Source organism: Amaranthus tricolor, chromosome 13 (genome assembly GCF_026212465.1).
Source record: "Amaranthus tricolor cultivar Red isolate AtriRed21 chromosome 13, ASM2621246v1, whole genome shotgun sequence".
NCBI lineage: Eukaryota > Viridiplantae > Streptophyta > Magnoliopsida > Caryophyllales > Amaranthaceae > Amaranthus > Amaranthus tricolor.
The window spans coordinates 2,928,729-2,948,594 of record NC_080059.1 but is presented as its reverse complement, the minus strand read 5'-3'; the positions used below and the strand labels follow the sequence as shown (position 1 = coordinate 2,948,594).

The 19,866-nt window shown below is 34.6% G+C and overlaps 1 protein-coding gene across 1 annotated transcript; it reads left to right on the top strand.

Moving 5' to 3' along the window:
* The first annotated feature begins 11,121 nt into the window (after positions 1-11,121).
* LOC130797879 (casein kinase 1-like protein 10) lies at positions 11,122-19,655 on the top strand. Its single transcript, XM_057660663.1, has 14 exons — positions 11,122-11,872; positions 11,970-12,010; positions 12,634-12,703; positions 13,960-14,108; positions 14,193-14,288; positions 14,798-14,868; positions 15,225-15,286; positions 15,379-15,442; positions 15,554-15,638; positions 17,224-17,350; positions 17,468-17,541; positions 17,626-17,689; positions 18,157-18,275; positions 19,080-19,655. The coding sequence occupies exons 1-14, from the start codon at positions 11,797-11,799 to the stop codon at positions 19,353-19,355; spliced, it is 1,374 nt and encodes a 457-aa protein (XP_057516646.1). The 5' UTR covers positions 11,122-11,796; the 3' UTR covers positions 19,356-19,655.
* The last annotated feature ends 211 nt before the right edge of the window (positions 19,656-19,866 follow it).

The following is a 19,866-nucleotide window of genomic DNA, read 5'->3' as shown; positions in this document are numbered from 1 at the left end:
GTAATTAATATCAAATTAGTAGTTAGCTTAATTTTGTTCAAAAAATGAACAAAAAGTGGCTAGAGCCTAAAAGAGATCTGATCAAGTAGGAGTAAAATTATTACAATATTAACAATAATAATAATTATGTTAAAGTCTTAATCTCAAAAGATAGAAGTAGATTACATAAATTAATGTCTACTCATACTCATTCCCTAAAACTATTTTAAAACTCTTAACTTTATAATACTTGAAAGTTAAAAAATATTGATATCATGTGCTTTATGTTTGTAATCACTAGAACACTTGTTTTCAGCCATGATTTTAATTCACTATCCTCCACATTATAAATTGACTAATAAAGAATCTTTGAAAATCCGGTGATAAATATTTTTTTATATGTTGATCATGCAATTATATTTCATAAACTAATATAATCATACCGTCTTTTAAAAAATATATTTTATATTAATAATCTAACTAGTTTCTTTAACATAGAAAGTAAATTCCTATAAAAAGTTTTAATTCCTAAAAACTATTTTATTTATGTTAACAATCTGACTATTTAGAAACTTAGAATTCATATAGAATTTATGAGTAAACAAACGACTCTTTATTGCCCATTTGCTAAGTTAAATCCCACATTTATTGTTCATTATTCAACCTATAGCATGTGTCCAAGATTTTCAAAGAAAGGACGGAATAATGTTTATCTGAAGATAAATTCTCTTGAAAAGAAGCCATTAAAATATAGAGTTTATATGCTAATAGCTTATATAATTGGGTTATTTAATCTTATATGGGGCGTATCTTACAGTGAGACTGTTTCATATTATAATAGATGTTTTGACACATATCAAATACGAATACAAATACATAAAATACACTTCTTTGTCTCTCTCATTTGCAACCTTTTAAATTTCAATATGAGTGATTTTTAATTAAAGTTAAATATTACAAAATTAGTGGGATAAAAGTGTAATTAAATATTCTTATCTTCTATTCAATAATATTCTTTAAATATTCATCAGGAAAAATCAAACAAGAAAGTTAGAAGTAATATATTGATGATGTGGTATTGTGAGAAGCAACACGTAATACAAGTCTATCTCTTTCCTTTGGAGTGTGGTCTACGAGTGTTGGGTCTTCTTTCATGGAGTTTTCGTGTGATCTTTCTATCACATCAGGTTACCAATTGTCATCAAGATTCTATCTCTGATGATGTTGGTAAAGATTCTATCTCTGACGGCGTTGGTAAAGGGGTGAATCCGGTGAGGGTGAGGAGCGTTGTGGGAGATGACGTTTCTTGTCTCAAGAATGATAAGGGGAAGGAGGTGGTGGATCAGGAGAATGTTCAGGGTCTGGATGTTCATTGCCCCAAAGATGACGATGAACCTGTTGAATGGATTGAAGATGGTGGAGGTGAGGGGGATGTTAATGATGATAGGATTGCTCTTGCTCTTTTTGGTAAACTGTGGTCGCTAGAGTTCCTAATCCAAATGCTTTTATTTCCACTATGAAGAATGTGTGGATGGTTAAAAATGGAGTTGAAATCAGTAGGATTGGCAGAAATCTGTTCCAAATCCAGTTCTTCCATTGGCAGGATAAGCAGCGGATTTTGGACGGTCAACCTTGGCATTTTGATAAATACCCGTTACTTCTTGAGGAGATTGATCAAGCCGTGAAACCATCGGATTTGAATATGTTTCACTTGCCTATATGGGCAAGATTTTATGATTTACCTTTCAAGGGTCGTGGTAACAATGAGAATGCAAAAGTTCTTGGGAATAAGATTGGAATATTTTTGGAAGCTGCTAAACCGAATAGGGGAAGTTTTGATAAATCCCTACGGGTAAAAGTTAAGATTGATGTTCGCAATCCCCCCGCGATTGTGTGAATTTGAAGATTAGGGGTGGTCAGGTTTGTTCTGTTCCGGTTAAGTACGAACGTCTTTCTATCCTATGCTTTTACTGTGGCCGACTTGGTCATGGAACTGATGAATGTGTGGAGGTTGGGGGAGATTGTACCCCAGAGAAAAAATTTGGGGTTTCTTTGAGGGATTCTCCATGGAAATTCATTAATGAGGAGAAAGAGAAGGTTGAGAATTTTTCAGATGGGAGTCATTCAGAGCCTGTTGATCGAAAATTATTTGTTACCGATAAGGGTGAAATTAATTTGGTGAAAAATCGAACACTAAATTGGACCGAACCGAATAAGTAATTCGGTTTAACTATTTTTAAAAATTGGTTTGGTCTGGACTACAATGCATAAGTTTTTTGGTTTTTGATTTGGATTCGATGTTGTGTTGTTAAAAACCGAACAAATCGAACAAGGTAGAAATATGAAGAAGCTCTCTGAAGTCTAGGCTTTTCAAGCTTCTATGAATTAAGGGAAGCCAAAATAAACCCTAGCTATATATTACTCGTCCTTCCCTCACACTTTCACTCTCGTCCTTTCTAAGCGGCGCTCCATTACCCCATTTATGGCTTTCTCTCTCTAGTCTCTACCCTCCTCTAAACACTAAACTAAACCTCGATAGTAACTTCTCCTCTCTTACATTAATTTTTCTTCTTTGAATTCTCACCCAGCATCAAACCTTAGCAACCTAGCTATGAAAGCTCTAATTGTAGGTATGTTTTTCTTTATTTTGTTGGTTTTGTTTTTCATTTTTTTGTTTAATTACATTTTCATTTGTTAGTTTTACTGCATTATGTTTCATCTTGTTGTTAACTTTTTATTTTGTTTTTGATGGTTTTACTTAGTACAGGAGAAATTAATTCAGAGACTATTATTTTTCAAAGAAAGATTAAGAAAAATGAAATGTATCAAGCTTTAAATTATAATTGTTTCTATTGAATTTGTATAAAAATTATGTATGGAACTATAATATTAGATGATTGTAGTATTAAACTAGTACAAAAATGATTTATTGAACTTTTAGTTTTTAATGTTTGTATAACTTGAATTTTTAATCCATATTATGTATTGTGGACTTTGCAAAAGTCTTATATTGTTTTCAATGAAATGTAGACTTCGGTGAAATTCGGTTAGTTCAGTGGAATTCGGATTGTTAAACTATAATTCGGTTCGGTTCAATTTGGTTTTTTAATGATATAATTTGGATTTGGACTGAAAAAATCAACATCGAATTTTATTCAATTTAGTTTGGCTTTGTATCTAATCCAAACCAAAAACCGAATTTACACCCTTAGTTATCAAGAGTGTTGCTTCTGAGAGGAAGGTTGTGGATAGTAAGTTGGTGGAGGAGATGGCTGATTTTCTTAATAGAGTTTCATTAGACAAACTTTCTGAGGAAGTTTTGGGCGAGGATATTGTAGGGGCACCGGTTCCTTCTCGTGTTCAAGTGGACGTTGCCGAGCATGGTGAGCATCCTATTAATGTGAGTGATGGAGATGGGGATGGTTTTATGTTAAATCAAGATAATCATCCTTCTTTTCTGTTGGAAAATGTGGGTAATATAAATCATGCCAAAGAGGTCATGGTTTCTATAAACGCTTTGGACACTTTGACGAAGAATGATTGTAGTAGAAAAGATTCTGGGAAATGATGAAAGTGTCGTACTCGCACGTGCAACATAACCCAAGAAAATGAACAGTGCCATGTAGGGGGTCATTCCAAACGCATTCTAGCTAATAGCGATGTCATTGACTATGGAGGTGAGAGGGGTAGTCAGAAACGTAGGCGTGATGTTATGGAAATTAACAATGGTTGTCCTCACGATGATGTTAATGTGGCGGGTACCACAAAATGGGCCCTCGGTGGTCAATGAGCACTCTTCTTTTTCGAAACTGTCGTGGGTTGGGGAGTCCTAAGGCAGTTCGTTCCCTCATGGATCTTATCCGTGTTCACTCTCCTGATATCATTTTCCTTAGTGAGACAAAGAGATGGTCTTCTGAGATGAGTAAGATTCGTGGTCAACTGAATTTTGATCATGGGGTGTGGGTGGATGTGATTGGCAAATCTGGAGGATTGGCTTTGCTTTGGTCTAATGAAGTGGAGATGAGTATCAGATCGGGGGGCAAAGATATATAGATTTTGAGGTCAAATGTGATTTGGGCAAGTTTTGGAGAGTAACTGGCATTTATGGTTAGTCGGATTCTGGTCAGAAATGGAGGACGTGGGAGTTAATTCGGGAGCTTGGGAGAGTTCCTTCTATTCCTCGGCTATTGGCTGGGGATTTCAATGAGATTTTATTTGAAGTTGAGAAGAAGGGGGGCAATGTTTGTGATCTTTCATCCATTTTGGATTTTAGGGATGCTATCGAGGTTAGTGGTCTCAAAGATTTGGGTTTTTCAGGTTACAAGTTTACGTGGTCTAACTATAGGGGTGATTGTTTTATAGAGGAACGATTGGATAAGGCTTTGGCTAATGATGACTGGATTGACCTTTCTTCTTCCTTTAGCATTCAAAATATTTTTTGGGATTCCTCTGACCATATGTCGTTAGTTGTAAGGGCTTGTAAGGATATTATTAATGTGGATCGTGGGGCTCCTTGGGACCATAAGCCTTTTAGATTTGAGGCGAAGTGGTTGCATGTGGAAGCCTTTAGGGATGTGGTGTCTAAAGCTTGGGAGGTTATTGGGAGAAGTAGCAATGGTAGATGGGCTAAGAAAGTTGCTCATTGCGGTCATATTCTGGGGAAGTGGGTTAGCCACACTTTTAAGGATATTCATAAGCGGCCCCGCTGGTTATTAAAGCGTCTAAAGAGGTTGAGGTGGATGACCCAATCGGTTGCCATAATTGAAGAAGAAAGTAGACCGCAGTCTGAGATTCGGGATATACGTAGGAAGATTGAAACGGAGGCCTGGCAATGTTTTTGTCCTTTTGTTCTTAGGGATGGTGACAAGAATACCTCTTATTTCCATTATAGGGTTTCTCATCGTCGGAAAAGGAATAAGATCGAGTCCTTAATTGATTCGGAGGGTGTTGTTAGAGTGGAGCAGGAGGAGATTATGCGTGTTGTTTTTACGTATTATTTGGACCTTTGTAAGAGGTTTAGGCCACCTATCTCTGTTGATCAAATTGAAGGGATTAAGGCTTAGGTGTCGGATGATATGAGGAACATTTTGTCAAAGCCTTATTCTAAAGAGGATGTGTTGATTGCTTTGAAAAGTATGCATCCAGGAAAGTCTCCTGGGCCTGATGGTTTGCCTGTTTTGTTCTATAATAATTTCTTGGATCTGGTGGGCGATGAGGTGTGTGATTTGGTTGTTCGGTTTCTGAATTTTAGGGGTATGCCGAATAATATCAATGATACTACTGTGGTCCTTATTCTTAAGGTTAAGAAGCCTAAAGAGATGAAAGATCTACGCCCTATAAGTCTTTGTAATATTTCTTACAAGTTGATCTCGAAAGCTCTTGCAAACCAGTTAAAGTTGTTTCTCCCAGATATTATTGATGATAACCAGAGTGCTTTCGTTCCTGGTTGGCTTATTACTGATAATATTCTTCTTGCTTAAGAAGTTTTCCACTTTATGAAGATTAGTTCGGCTCGTAAGCGTGGTTTTATGGCTCTTAAGCTTGATTTAAGTAAAACTTATGATAGAGTCGAATGGGACTATCTTGAGTGTATAATGTTGAACATGGGCTTCCGGAGCTGTGGGCTCGCAGATTTATGGAATGTGTGTCTTTGGTTTTCTACTCTTTTTTGGTGAATGGTCATCTTTCCAGTTCTTTGATTCCTCAGCGGGGTCTACGACAAGGGGATCCTTTTTCCCCTTACTTGTTTCTATCATGTGCTGAAGGATTGGGTGCTATGATTAAGCAGGCCTATCGTTCAAAGATGTTACAGGGTATTTCTATTGCTCGAGGGGCTCCTACTATTACCCACTTGTTCTTCGCTGATGATAGTATTATTTTTATTCATGTGTTTGTCCAGGAAGCTTTTACTATTAGGCGGATATTGGGCTATTTTGAGGAGTTGTTGAGTTAAAATGTAAACGTTGAGAAGAGCAAGATTTCATTCAGTAGCAAGTTTGTTTCACAGCTTCGTTCTCCTATTTTGTGGAAGTGACTACGCATGGGAAATATTTAGGCTCCCTACGATTTTTGACAAATCTAAGAAGATTTCTTTTGCAACCATTCGTGATAGGGTTTGGAATAAGTTGCAGGGATGGAAGAGGTTTTGATCAAATCTGTTATTCAGGCTATTCCCACGTATGTCATGAGTTGCTTTAAACTTCCGGTTGGTTTATGCAAGGACATTAGTGGCTTGATTCTTCGATTTTGGTGGGGTATTCCTAAAGATAAAAGGGGTATTTGTTGGAAGTCTTAGGAGTTCATGTGTCGGTCTAAAGGGCATGGTAGGCTTGGGTTTCGTGATTTCGAGGTGTTTAATCAGGCCATGTTGGCCAAACAGTTTTGGAGATTACACTCTCGTAAGGCCCCTTATTTTCCCATTTGTGATGTTTGGAGGGCGAAAATTGGTCACTACCCTAGTTTCGGTTGGCGTAGTATTTGGGGTTCACGGAAGCTCTTGGATTATGGAATTAGATGGAAGGTGGGTAATGGAAAGAGTATTTGTGTTTAGTCCGATTCTTGGCATGATGGTCCTGAGTCCGGTCGCATTATTTCTCCTAACTCCTGATGTTACTCTTGACTCATTCATTGATCAAGATAGGAAGGAGTGGAGGGTTGAGTTGGTTCGGGCTACTTTTCTTCCTTTTGAGGCTGAGAAAATTCTCCGCATTCCTATTAGTCTTCGTGATGTTGAGGACGAGTTGTATTGGGTCCTTAGTGGTGATGGGATTTATCGAGTCAAAGATGCTTATGCTTATTCGATTTTCTCTGTTGATCAGACTTCTTGTTCTTCGGGCCCCGATCCTGTTTGGCGTAGACTGTGGAAGTTAAAAGTGCCTCCTAAAGTTTGTGAATTTTCTTGGTGTGCGTGTTGGGATATTATTCCACATGGCGTTAACCTTTGTAAGAAAGGGGTGTCTGATTATATTTTTTGTAATCGTTGTGGTAAGAAAGAGAATTTACGACATTTGCTTTTTGATTGCCCTTGGGCCAAGAATTTTGGGCTGCTGCGGACTTGTCTTTTTTGAATCCTTTATGTTCATCTTTTAGAGATTTATTGGATTGGTTTTGGCATAATAAGGGTCAAGAGGGGGTTGAATCTTTTGTTACTCTTTGTTGGCAAATTTGGAAGGCTCGTAATGAGGCTATTTCTAATTCCATTTTTGACCCTCCTCGTCTTTGTGTCGGAAAGGCTCTGGATTGGCTTGTAGAGTATAAGAAGGCTTTGTCCTATGATTTTGTTGATTCGGTTCTTCCTCGTGCCTCAACTGTTTGGTGCCGCCCCTCTTCTGGATTTATAAAGGTTAATGTTGATGGGGCCTTTTTATTGAATGGGGATAAGCATGGGTTTGGTTTTGTGGCTTGTGATAGTAGTAGCAATTTATCCTTGCAGGTTCGAAAACTATTTGGTTTGAGGGCTCGGTGGGTATGATTGAAGCTAAAGCTATTTTATGGGCTTTATCTAAGGCTAAAGAGCTTCGATGGACGCATGTTGTGTTCGAAAGTGACTGTAAACTGGTGGCCAATGCTTTGAATGAAAGAGGGCAGCGTGTGGATCATGTTCAAACAGTGATCGATCTTGTTCTGTTCTGAGTTTTTATCATTGTAGTTTCTACTTTGTTTTCATTCTTGTAATGGGGTTGCCCATAGATTAGCTATTTAGTGATGAAGTTTGGGATATTGCCCAGGCCTGGTTAGAGGATGCTTTGTATTCCGATTTTGTTCTATTGAGTCTTAGTCTCCCTTTTCTCTCAAAAATATGTTGATGATGTGCATGCATCCTTGTCCATAAAAGACTCCTCTTATAGGAGTATTTGTCTTAAATATTATTTAGAACAAGAAATCAAGATAAGATAAGATGGTCTAATAATTGACTTTTTCTTTGAAGAAGTCTTCAAAGACCGCTGAAAAGACAAACCTATGGGCTATCGTTTCTTCCTCATTAGAGTAGTCGTAATACTTTTATAATATATATTTATATTTATTTATTTCGTTATTTTTATTTTACAACATAATATAAAAAAAATAATTTTTAAATTTTAATTCACGACTAACAAAAATTAAAGGTATAGAGGAGTAATCAGATTAGAGTATATAAAAAAAAAATTTGTTCTAAACTACTTGTATCCTTTAACACTTTAGGTAGTTCAATGCATTAATTCAATTCTTAATATCTCTAATTATATTATATATAATAAAAAATTATAAAAATTTAATATTAATGATCTTTATATTAAGATAAATCAAAAAATATTTCACTTAACTATGTTTTAACTTATATATAAAAAAATTAATTATAATTTATAAGAGTGATGAATAAATGTGCAATGTTTTAATGTTATAAGTAATTTAAAATGAATGAAATATAAACTATTATCACATAAAACAAGCTAATTAAGTTGACTCACCATAAAGCAAGGTTTAATTGACCCAAAATATTGTCTTTGCTCTTTGTTTGCAAGTACTTTATATATTACATCAACCTCAAATGTAAACAAAAAATAATTAAATGAATGAAAAAGTAAATAACCATTTTTCTTCTTTCGAGGTTTGTACTTCAATGGCAAACGTTTTTTTGATGTCAATAACTCTATATAATATTTTCTTTTCTCACCTAAATAATAGAGTCAACAATGTTCCCTAAAGATTAGTGAAAAATCTAAAGTTTAATATAGACTTGATCATTGTAACTTAACTGTAAATTTTAAGTCGATAAGTATATCATATCTGTATTTTTTAAGGTTAGTCTATGCTATTTTATCGGGGACTACGTACGTCTATGACAAGCTTATTCGTAAATATTTAGTATATATTTTCAATTTTCCATCTCGCAAATAATTTATCATTATTTTAGTCCATCATAATGAACTTGTCCATTTTTATTTTTGATTATGATTTCACCACTTTTACTCTTTATATGCTCTCTTATTTGTAAATAAGGGCTAATTTAGTCCGTCATACTAAATAAAAATAGTCCCCCATACTTAATTTGTTAATTTCCATGGTAAAAAGCAAATATGACTATTTTAGGTGAAACATAAGAATATTAGTATTTTAGACCATAAACTATTTAGATTTTACCAAGGTCTTCAGTCATGCATTTTGATTGCATTGCTCTACAATCAATAATAATAAACATGATCACCATAGATGATACGTATCACATGATCATATTAGTGAGGAATGGATTGGGGATCCAATATATATACACAAATCTCTTGGAAAACCAAACTTGTTGGGGCTTTTTGAGAAGAACTTACTCAGGACTTTTAAAGGCACAGATCATGTTGAATTAAAAAATATGTGGAGTGCCAATGGACTAGTTTGATAAATTTATCACTAAACTTGTAAACAATATTCATATAAAAGCAAAATTTGTGATTTTATTCTTAAAAATTAAACATTTTCCAAATTCTTACATTTAAGTACTAAGATAGTTCCAACAATACTTGAATACATTAAATATATCAAATACTTTAAAAAAAAAACTCTAATGGCCCATTTGGTTGGTGGTACTAAATGGTGGTAACGAGAATAATTTATAGTGTAAACTTTCATCAAAAGTTCCATGTCATTCCCATAGGGACTTTTATCACAAAAAAGTTTTTTTTTTACAAATTTCTATTACCACGTAATACTATGCCTCCCAATGGTAATGATTGGAATGAATTTTATGAAGAAAATAAGATGATTGAAATTGGACAAACATGGCCATCAAGGTAACCAAGAGATTTTTCAATTAAAAATTACACTAGATAATCTCAATACCACCATTTATTACCATCTACCAAATGTGCCATAAGAGTTAATAGTGTGAACAGAGAGCCACTATTTTTGGGAAGCTATAATCACTATCTATTAAAAATTATATTTATTAGTAAATTTCCTGATTATGAAGATTTTCATTTAAATTCAAGATGTCAAGTATAATGGACAATAACCTTTCAGCTAATCTTTTGAGAGACCGTCTCTTTGAGACATGTCACTTAAGTCTGACCCATTAAAATTTAATGTCTATTTACATTATTCTTAATGTCTACTTATCATATTCTTAATACCTACTCACAATATCTTAAATACCTACTTATAATATTTCAAAAAATATACTCCCTCCTATTCAGCTTATGTGTCTCATTTCCTTTTATGGTCAAGTCACCTTAATTGTTCCATTTTTATTTTTGGTATGGGTTTTTGACTTTTATGCCCTTAGTAGATTTATCCTATTTTCAATTATACCCTCCATTACCCATACTAATTTTCCTCCCTTACATTAAAAAACTCATAATATCACTATTTCCTATCCTTAGGATCTCACTTTTGATTCTCCTTAAAATTCGTGAAAAATCAAATAAGACTCCTAAGATAAATAAGAGGGAGTATATCAAATTGATCCAATTAAAAATAATCTCTCAAAAATATCCTCTCTCGGTGAAAAAGTTTGTGATAACCTTGAGGGATCCCCATTCAACATATTAATTTTTAATTATGAATAGGAGTAATGTAGACTAGTCTAGCTGATTCATATACTACTCTTTGTCTCTTTGGTAAATCTTGTATAAGTATTAATGAGTATAATTACATGATATCAATAAGTTTCTGAATTTGATTTTTACTTAATTTTTTTTTAATTTATTATCTATTTTGTACTAAAAGAAATATTTTTGTTTTATTTAACTTAAAATTAAATGGTATAATAAAAAGAAAAAGAATATCAATTACTAAAAATAAGATTAGTTTAACAAAAATAAAAAAATTTCAATTTAAAAGAGCTAGTTTAGTTCAACAAAAAAGTAATAAACCAAATAGAATAAACTTTTTTTATAATTCTCTAATAAAAAATTACTTCATATTTAGTTCGACCCATCATCTCATTAAATTAAATTAAATTTATAATTTCTAAAAAATATATAATTTATAAAAATAATTCATCATCATATATTCATATCAATAGTCGGTATGTATGGAGTAACAAATTTTAACAATTAACTTTAAGGAAGGAAATATTAGTTTATTTCTTTTTGGCAAACCGACCAAATTCATAAATATTTGTAATTTGTGTAATATTTAAGGTAAAATTTCCTAATCCATCACCAACTGGCCAAAATATACTACTCCTGTTGATGAACACAAAATTTCCAGAAAAGAAAAAATTAAATTTATCCAATTAATTAATATTTGCTGTGGAATATTAACTGTGTCATAATTTCCGTTAATTTTGTGCCCAATTCGCTTTCTGTCTCCCCTGTCTCTTTCTTCTCTTTCTGTCCTTTTTCCTCCTTCTATCTCTATCTCTAAAAACACAAAGAATTGCTGTAATTTTACAATTATTAATGGGGTGTTAGATTACCCATTTATTTTCCTGCAAGAACTTACAATTGATTGTATTTTTAGACTAGGGATTCAAAATTTTCCCTTTTATTTTTTGAGGGTGGAAGAAGGTTTTAGGGTTTTTCCCATCGTTGCTGAGCTACCCAGATTTCTCCTTTTGATGCAAATAGTCAAAAAGGAATAATCTTTTTTAATTGTATATGATATATGACTAGTTAGTTAGTTTCATGTATAGCAAGTCTGCAATTTGATTGATTCTTTTTTTTTGGGGTGGAAGTTAATTTCTAAATCTTGCTTTTTTCTGATCATTTCTGGGTTGAATGAGTTGGTAATTTTGAGGATTGGTTGAGTTGGGTGTAAATCTGACCCCCCACCAAAGTAATTTTAGTTGAATCTTTTGGGGTTTGAGTTGAGTTGAGTTGACTTGATTGAAAAAAAAAAGGTTAAAAAATGGATCAAGTACTTGGTGGGAAGTTCAAGATGGGGAGAAAAATTGGGAGTGGATCATTTGGGGAGTTGTTTTTAGGTATGTTATTTCATGTTTGATTGTTTTTTTGTAACTTAAGATTGTTTAGAAATTGGGTGTTTGACCAAATTTTGATGTGTTGGTTTGATTGATATAGGGGTCAATATTCAAACTGGAGAGGAAGTGGCTATTAAGATGGTATGATCTTCTGGGTTTTCTTTGCTTTTGTGTAGTTTTAATGTATAGTTTGTTTACTGACATTATGCACTGTGTATGTTCATTTGTGTTATATATTTGATGGTTGATATTGACTAAGTTGACCTTCATATTTGTAATCATTGCTTGCTTGCTAAATGCTTGATTTTGTATGCTTAGACTGTAGGATCTTCAGGGTCAGTTTGGTTTAGTTTGGCAGTATTGAAGATGGTTTCTTGTTCTTCCAAATTCTAAACTGGAGATAGTGTTACTGCTATTGTATACACTGCTAGTTCTGTTGGAGTAGTAGCTTATATGAGGAAAGTGTTGTTTGGTTCTTGTTAATGCCTTTCTTCCCCAAGGTGCTGCATTTGTGTTGCATTGATGTCAAACTCTCTGTTGGAAGATAGTGTATATAATGTATTTGATCATTTGTGTCCATGTGCGTTCACTTTCTTTGGATATTTGACAAACTTTTTCTTGAATATTGGCAATAGAATTGTCCTAGAGTTTTGTTAGAATTTTGTTATTTCTCGGAAATAGTTGTGTGAAGTCTAAATGATCTTTCAGCTAGTGTATATTGCTTAGTTCTTAAATAACTATTATCCAACATTTTTTGTCATTAGGAATCTGTGAAGACCAAGCATCCCCAGCTACACTATGAATCAAAGTTGTACATGCTGCTTCAAGGAGGAAGTAAGTTTCATTGCTCATTTGTTTCAAAGTTGTGAAAGCTTATTGAAGTACCCATTGTTAACCCTCATGTGAGTTATCTCACATCGGGGAAAGAGAAGAGAGTAATACCACTTTATAAACCTCCTTCGAGCTTGTAAGTGGCTTACTCTTCTTCTCTTTGTTCGGGTTGCTCGGGCCCTTTTCTTAAAGTCTATCAAAACTGCTATTTGAGTAGCTTAGATTTGTTTGTTTATGTTTTGAGCAAAGGTGCTTATTCAAATAGCTCAGAAGTCTGTCTTTGATGCATTCTATATTAAGCTCAGGGTAAAAGTGATATTAAGTCTATGCAATGTCATAAATCATGCCTCTTAGCTGAATAGCCCTTCTGTTTGTCATGACTCCCTATCCTTTCTGTATTCTTAAACAGCATTTTGTAAGTTTTAGATGTTACGGTCATATCTTGTGTTATGCTGGCATCGTTGGATATGACTATGTCATAAATTGAAAAATCATTCTCAAAGGGGCGGAAGGCAATATTGGCAATTGGGAAAGAAGAATGTTTCAGGGTTATTTTAATTAATTAGTAGTTTGTAATTTTTTGCCAAGGGAGACATCCCATTTTATGTATATATAAGAAATGGGTGGGGATGAACAACATCATGCATTTGTATTGACAAATAGTGTTTTGTACACTTATAGGGAGCTTGAGTATGCTTGAAATACTCACTTATCATTTTAGCTAATACAATATCACTAATCTTCATATCTTTTTTACTGCCTTACTTTCCTGTTTAACTAAACATGCATGCAATGTTCACTCAAACCTATCCCCAACCCTTACAAACACCATACACTTCCATCCTACCACCACGGCAGCCACCCCTGGAAATCGGCTTTAGAATTGGCATTGCAGGCTAGACTCGTTTCTTTTATTTTGCTGCCCTGAGGAGTGGGGTGTCCATGGAGGTGTTCATTCGGGTCATCGACTTGATTTCGGGTTAGGTGTTTCGGTCGGTTTGAAATCGGGTTTTTTTTTTTATGATTATAAATCATTTTGGAAGCCGGATCAAATCGGTTCGGTTACAAGGTCGGGTAATCTGCATTGAACACCTCTAGGTGTCCATAGTAATCTGATGTGATATATGTTACTTCTGCTGTTGCTTTTTCCTGAATTTGTGTTTAGGGATACTACATAAGTTCTCCTGCTAGCAACTATAGAAACTTTACAAACCGTAAGAACATTGTTTTCTAAACGTGATATATTTGTTGATTTGAAGCTGGAGTGCCCCATCTCAAATGGTTTGGGGTTGAAGGTGAACACAATGTAATGGTGATTGATCTTTTGGGACCAAGCTTGGAAGACTTATTCAATTACTGCAATCGAAAGTTTTCATTGAAAACAGTACTAATGCTTGCTGACCAGTTAGTAAGTGACTAAAGTTTCTTCAAGTTCTTATTTAACTTTATTAGGTTAAGCGAGCGATAATGTTTTATTACTTATGCTTTTTAGATTAACAGAGTTGAGTACATGCATTCAAGAGGCTTCCTTCACCGTGACATAAAGCCTGATAATTTTTTAATGGGCCTTGGTCGCAAAGCTAATCAGGTAATTTTTAAATTTAATATCATACTAATTTGAGTGATGCAGGGGTGTGGTTGGTTTAAAGTTTTATACTTAGAATACCCAACCTGTATCATTTGGAAAAGATAGAATTTAAGAATACTTACAACTGTAGAAGTGCAAAGTGATTACACCTGATGCACTTGAAGTGAACAGTCGTTGAGGTGATTATTTGATGAAAATTATGGATGACGTAAATTTAGTATTTTGCATGAAATAGGTGCTTTTATGAAACAGAAATTATCGGGATGTTTTATATCTGCCCCTTGCAAATGATATAGAAGAATAAATATAGTATCCGTGATATATATCGAGTGGGAAAGTGCGCTTTACTGTGAAACAAACAATGTGCGTCTTATCTAAGGTCAATGAATGACTATTGGATGGGGCAAGGATTTTTTGCTCTAAAACATCTGAGTGAGTTTAGTTGGAACATTTTTTTTCTTTTTATGAAGAACGTGAATATAAATGTTTCTACGCTTATCTTGATGTAGGTATACATTATTGATTATGGGTTGGCTAAGAAGTACAGGGATCTGCAAACTCATAAGCACATACCGTACAGGTAATCAACCAAATCTTTTTCTGTTACTGTACACTAGTTTATGCTACTCCAAAGCTTTTAAAGTATACTGGAATTTATATTGTCAAAAAATTGATCGACCGGAAGGATATGAAATGCGAAGGATGGGAAAACAATAGATTTATCCTAAAATTAAGAACATTATAGGTGAACGAATATATATATTTTTTTCAATATGGAATAGGTTAATTCGGAATTGACTTGTGGCTCTTCAAATTTTCTCCGGAAGTTATACTTGTAGCCTTATCAGTTATTGATTATGGATTTGCTAAGAACACATACCCCTTTAGATGGTGCTTTGTTTTCTGTCTCATAAGTGATTGTATATGGTGGTGCAGGGAGAACAAGAGTCTGACTGGTACTGCACGTTATGCAAGTGTCAATACCCATCTTGGGATTGGTTAGTTAATGTTCAATTCTTTGCTATCTCACTGGAATCACAGATCACTACTTCACCTTAGCTGAATTTGATTTTGTTCAATTGTATTGCAGAACAAAGTAGAAGGGATGACCTTGAATCGCTTGGTTATGTTCTGATGTATTTTCTCCGAGGAAGGTTGAAAACACAACCGTCTTTTGTGTTATTTTAAATTTTCATGTATATTGCGCAAGGGATATTTACTTGCTTTTTTCGGTTTCTAATATTTAACATGTGTTTTTTTGTCAGTCTTCCTTGGCAAGGGCTAAAAGCAAACAACAAAAAACAGAAATATGATAGAATCAGTGAAAAGAAGATGATGACTCCCATAGAGGTAGGTGTTTCTTTATTCATCAAGGGACCTGTTACTTATACAGCAAAAAAATATTTTGAAACCTTTGCCCCTTACCTTGGAAAGAGAAAAGGTGAGGAGGAAAATGAAGAAGCAATATGAACTACGTAGTTTGGGATGGGATAATGATCTTATAATGATGTGGGTGATTTGTTCCTTTACCATTCTATGGTCTATATATGATTAGAAAGTAATAGGAGAATTTTCGATGATTGATTTCTACAATATGAGAGAAGTGGTCTTTTTGGCGTCACTTTGGGCTAAGGCACATGGATCATTTAACTATTGCTCTCTTGATGATTTATGTAGAAGTAATTGGAATATGATATTGTAGGTATCTTTATTTGCTTCTTGGGATCCCTCATCCATTGATGTATGACGTATTATCTCATCAATAAAAGCTTTTCTTTATCAAAAAAATTTCGTCCCGACCTATAAATCCAATCACCAAGACCCAATCAACCAAAACTGCTTTTCTGAAATATGGTACCTTTTCAAGTTCTATCTTCTATGTCAATATTTTTGAGTTGTAGCCTATTAATTTTCTTCATTTTCGTCGCTTGAGTTAATATTACACAACTATGATTTGAATAAACTCTTTTGCCAAATATTATGATATGGAAAACTAATTTTAAAATTATAACAAAAAATAAGGACGCTTTTTAGCTATTTAGCGATAAGAATGATACAATAGTAAATATATAATATGTTGGGTCAAATCCAATCAGCCTGAAACCAACCTGACTGACAAGTCTACTTACTCAATTATGCAAGTACTATTTGATTGATTTTTTAAAAGTAAACCATATTACACAAGACCCGATAATAACCATCATTCTTGTTTATTTGTTGTCAAAGGAATACTTCGGTCATTGCTATTTGCTATAATTGTAGTAGAACACATATATAGCAAGTGATTTGGTTGGGATAATAGGAGTGCAGGACAAAAAATTTTGAATATTGTATATGGTATCAAAAGTGGGAAGTGGATGAGAATTAATGAAAATTTTGATTGCATTTTCATAAAAAGAAATGTAGCAAAATAAGTGAGAGATCCTTATTCCCCAATTGCAAAATGTAGCAATTTTAGTGGGACGAAGAGAGTAAAGGGCATCATAGTTGAGATTATGGAAAGGAAGAAACGGAAATAAATTGGAGTTTGGGGAACGTTTATTGAAGAAGTTGGGTGGGAAGTGCATTTGTGCTAAGATCAGAGGAAAGAGCAATAGTCTAAAATCAATGCTGAATAAAAGTACATTCACCATTGCTCCTTTTGGGATGCCTTGATCTCATTCCACCCCACAGGTTTACAGCCTTTACCGGAAGCCTATCTCCTGTTGTCATCCACAAAGTTTATGATCCGCAATTTATTTCTATCTAGCTCTTCCGGCATTTCCTTTAAACCCATGTTCTTCTGTGACATCAGTCCTGTTTTTGGTCACTTCTTTCCGTGTACTTTTTCAAAGCTTGTCGTTTGTGATAAAAAAAATTCTTGACTAGTACGCACATTGCTAGTATTCAGAAACTGGAAAGATTGTCACATCTATGCGAAACATGTGTTCAACAGGTCCTTTGCAAGTCACACCCATCAGAGTTTGTATCATATTTCCACTACTGCAGATCACTGCGCTTTGAAGATAAACCTGATTACGCGTATCTAAAGAGGTTGTTCAGGGACCTCTTTATTCGAGAAGGTACATGTGGTCTACAAAATTTCATTTGATATGAATCAGGTTTCTTGTTCAGATTTTATCTTCGATGCCATCTACTTTCAATAAACTTCACACGATTCTAATAATGACTTTCCATAGGCTATCAGTTCGACTATGTTTTTGACTGGACCATAATGAAGTACCCGCAAGTTGGTGGTAGTTCTAGAACACGGGTCAGTGTTTCTTTGTTTTTGTTGGATAATTAGTGTCTGCCTGTTTCTGTTTTGATAGTTAAACTCAACTGTCTGTGTTTTCAGCAACCTGGCCTTAAGCCAGCTGTAAATGCCGGGCCATCTGGAGAAAGACCAGAGAGGACTTCAGGTTTGTACTCGTCTTCCTTAGATTTAGTTTATTAATCTGAATAACCTTAGCCGTATTTAAATCAAGGATATTGTATTGCAGCTCGCGAATGTATGTTGTAACTTGTAAAAAGACATTTACGGCCTGTTTGTTAGTCGGTATCAAATGGTGGAATATTAATGGAAAGTTAGTGTAATTTTGGTTGGACAATCCAAAGTCATTCCTTTTCCCTTTCGGTTATTTTATTTTCTTCTCAAAATTTGTTTCAACGCATTACTATTTTAAAAGATGGTATTAGGTGGTTATGGAAAATCGTGAAAAATGAACTTTTTTATGCTCGAAATATTATTACCATGGGATTAACATTGTATATTTCGTAAAAATTTACAATATAAATCATTCCCATTGTCTCCGTTTATTACCAACAACCTAACAGACATTAAGAGGACTACTCTCTTTTAGCGGTTGATTCTCTGTTCATGTCTCAGTGGGTCGTGAGATTCGGGATAGACTAACTGGTGCAGTAGAGGCCATTTCTCGTCGAAACACTTCAGGTGATCACATGAAGCAAAGGAGCTCACAAGATGTAACTACTTCCCGAGACACGGTAAATTTTTAGCATTTTCTTTGCGTTTGTGATCAATGCTTGCTTTTGCCAATAACATGAGCACTTTTCTTTTGATTATTGTTAAACAGGCCCTGCTTGAATCCTTTACTTTCCTTTTATGTCATATTTGATTGTCTGTTTACTCTCTTCAAGTATAGGCTGTATCGTTCTTCTGACTTCCATAATCACGATGACGATACAAAATACTTTGACAAGTACACCTTGTATAATAGCTGTGCTATCTTTCTACTCTATGTACCTTTTCACGTTGGAAATAGACCTTGCAATGGGCCGGATAAGGGCCGGGCTCAAATGAAAGTGAGTCATTTAAAGCCCAACCCGTTCTAAATCTGCATTTTAAAGGGTTGGAACTGGGTTCCATGGCCCATTGCACAGGCCTAGTTGGAACAGGTTAGAAAATCTGTTTATTTTAGGAATGTCATAACAAAGAGGTTGTTTCCAATTGACTCTTGGAGTCTTGGTAGCAAACATCATCAGCAACTTCACTTAACTAAGAAGTGCACCTGATTTAATGATTCAGTTTACTATAATCCATTATAATTCGAACCAAAGAATATAAATATTTGGCCCATCAAATTAAGGAACACAAGAGCTCATTAAACATCAAAACAAACAGTTCCGACTGTTCAAGAACACATTCACTCTATGTTGGAGATTGTGTTTCTGTTCATGAACTGCTTTCGTTCTGCAAAATTTTAGTTTTAATTTCTAATTTTATATGTGAAAGTGATGCTAAATTGGAATCTGGAATAAAGTTCCTAACAGTTCTCTTTCAAATTGTAGCAAAGAGACTCTGAGAAGGCAAACCTCTCCCGAGTTGGTAGTTCTTCTAGAAGGGCCACTGCTGTCTCGAGCAACAGACCTACCTCCTCTAATGACCTTGGGGAGATCCGTGCAAGTCGACTGACCAATGGGGTCTACCGTCATTCCTCAAATGTACAGCGGCTTCACCATGGTACAGAGTCCCGGCCAACTTCACGCACACGCGCCTCCTCTACATCACGAGGGATCCGTGACGACCATATTCGTAGTTTTGAATTGCTCTCTCTCAGAAAGTAGGAGGGAAGAGTAATTTGTTCATTAAGTCAGATTCAGCAAGCCAAATGGGTAATTGCATTTTTACAAGTCTTGTTCTGGGTGCTATCTTACCGATATATTACCATTTTTATCATGGTATTCTTCGTTACCCACATCTCGTTTTCTTCTTTAATCTTTACTATGAATTTTTGACCCGATGTAATGTTTTATTCACTTTACCCTTGGCTACATAATACAATGCGAAGGTGTACTTAATCGAATTGGATCGTATCTGTATAATATTTGTATTCTATCCTATCCGACAACTCCTTTTGCAATGGCTGATCTTGAGGCCGATCTCTAAATTCTTTTAATACTTGAAATTATTATTTGGCTTCTTTAAAAAAACTGAATCATTTGGTTAGATGTTAAATTTTGACCATCCCATAAGATTTGCTTAATATCTTTGTTGCTTTTGACGTGCTTACTATTACTAATGCTACCTTTTGGGTTTTGATGAAATTTTATTGACTTGTTTTCATGAGCTTGAGTC

What these genes read in the sequence shown, in the direction of transcription:
- LOC130797879 (XM_057660663.1), top strand. Translation starts at nt 11,797, where the DNA reads ATGGATCAAGTACTTGGTGGGAAGTTCAAGATGGGGAGAAAAATTGGG. An exon ending in TAATGCTTGCTGACCAGTTA is followed by an intron (nt 14,109 to 14,192) that starts GTAAGTGACTAA and finishes TATGCTTTTTAG; the next exon opens with ATTAACAGAGTTGAGTACAT. An exon ending in AAGACCAGAGAGGACTTCAG is followed by an intron (nt 17,690 to 18,156) that starts GTTTGTACTCGT and finishes TTCATGTCTCAG; the next exon opens with TGGGTCGTGAGATTCGGGAT.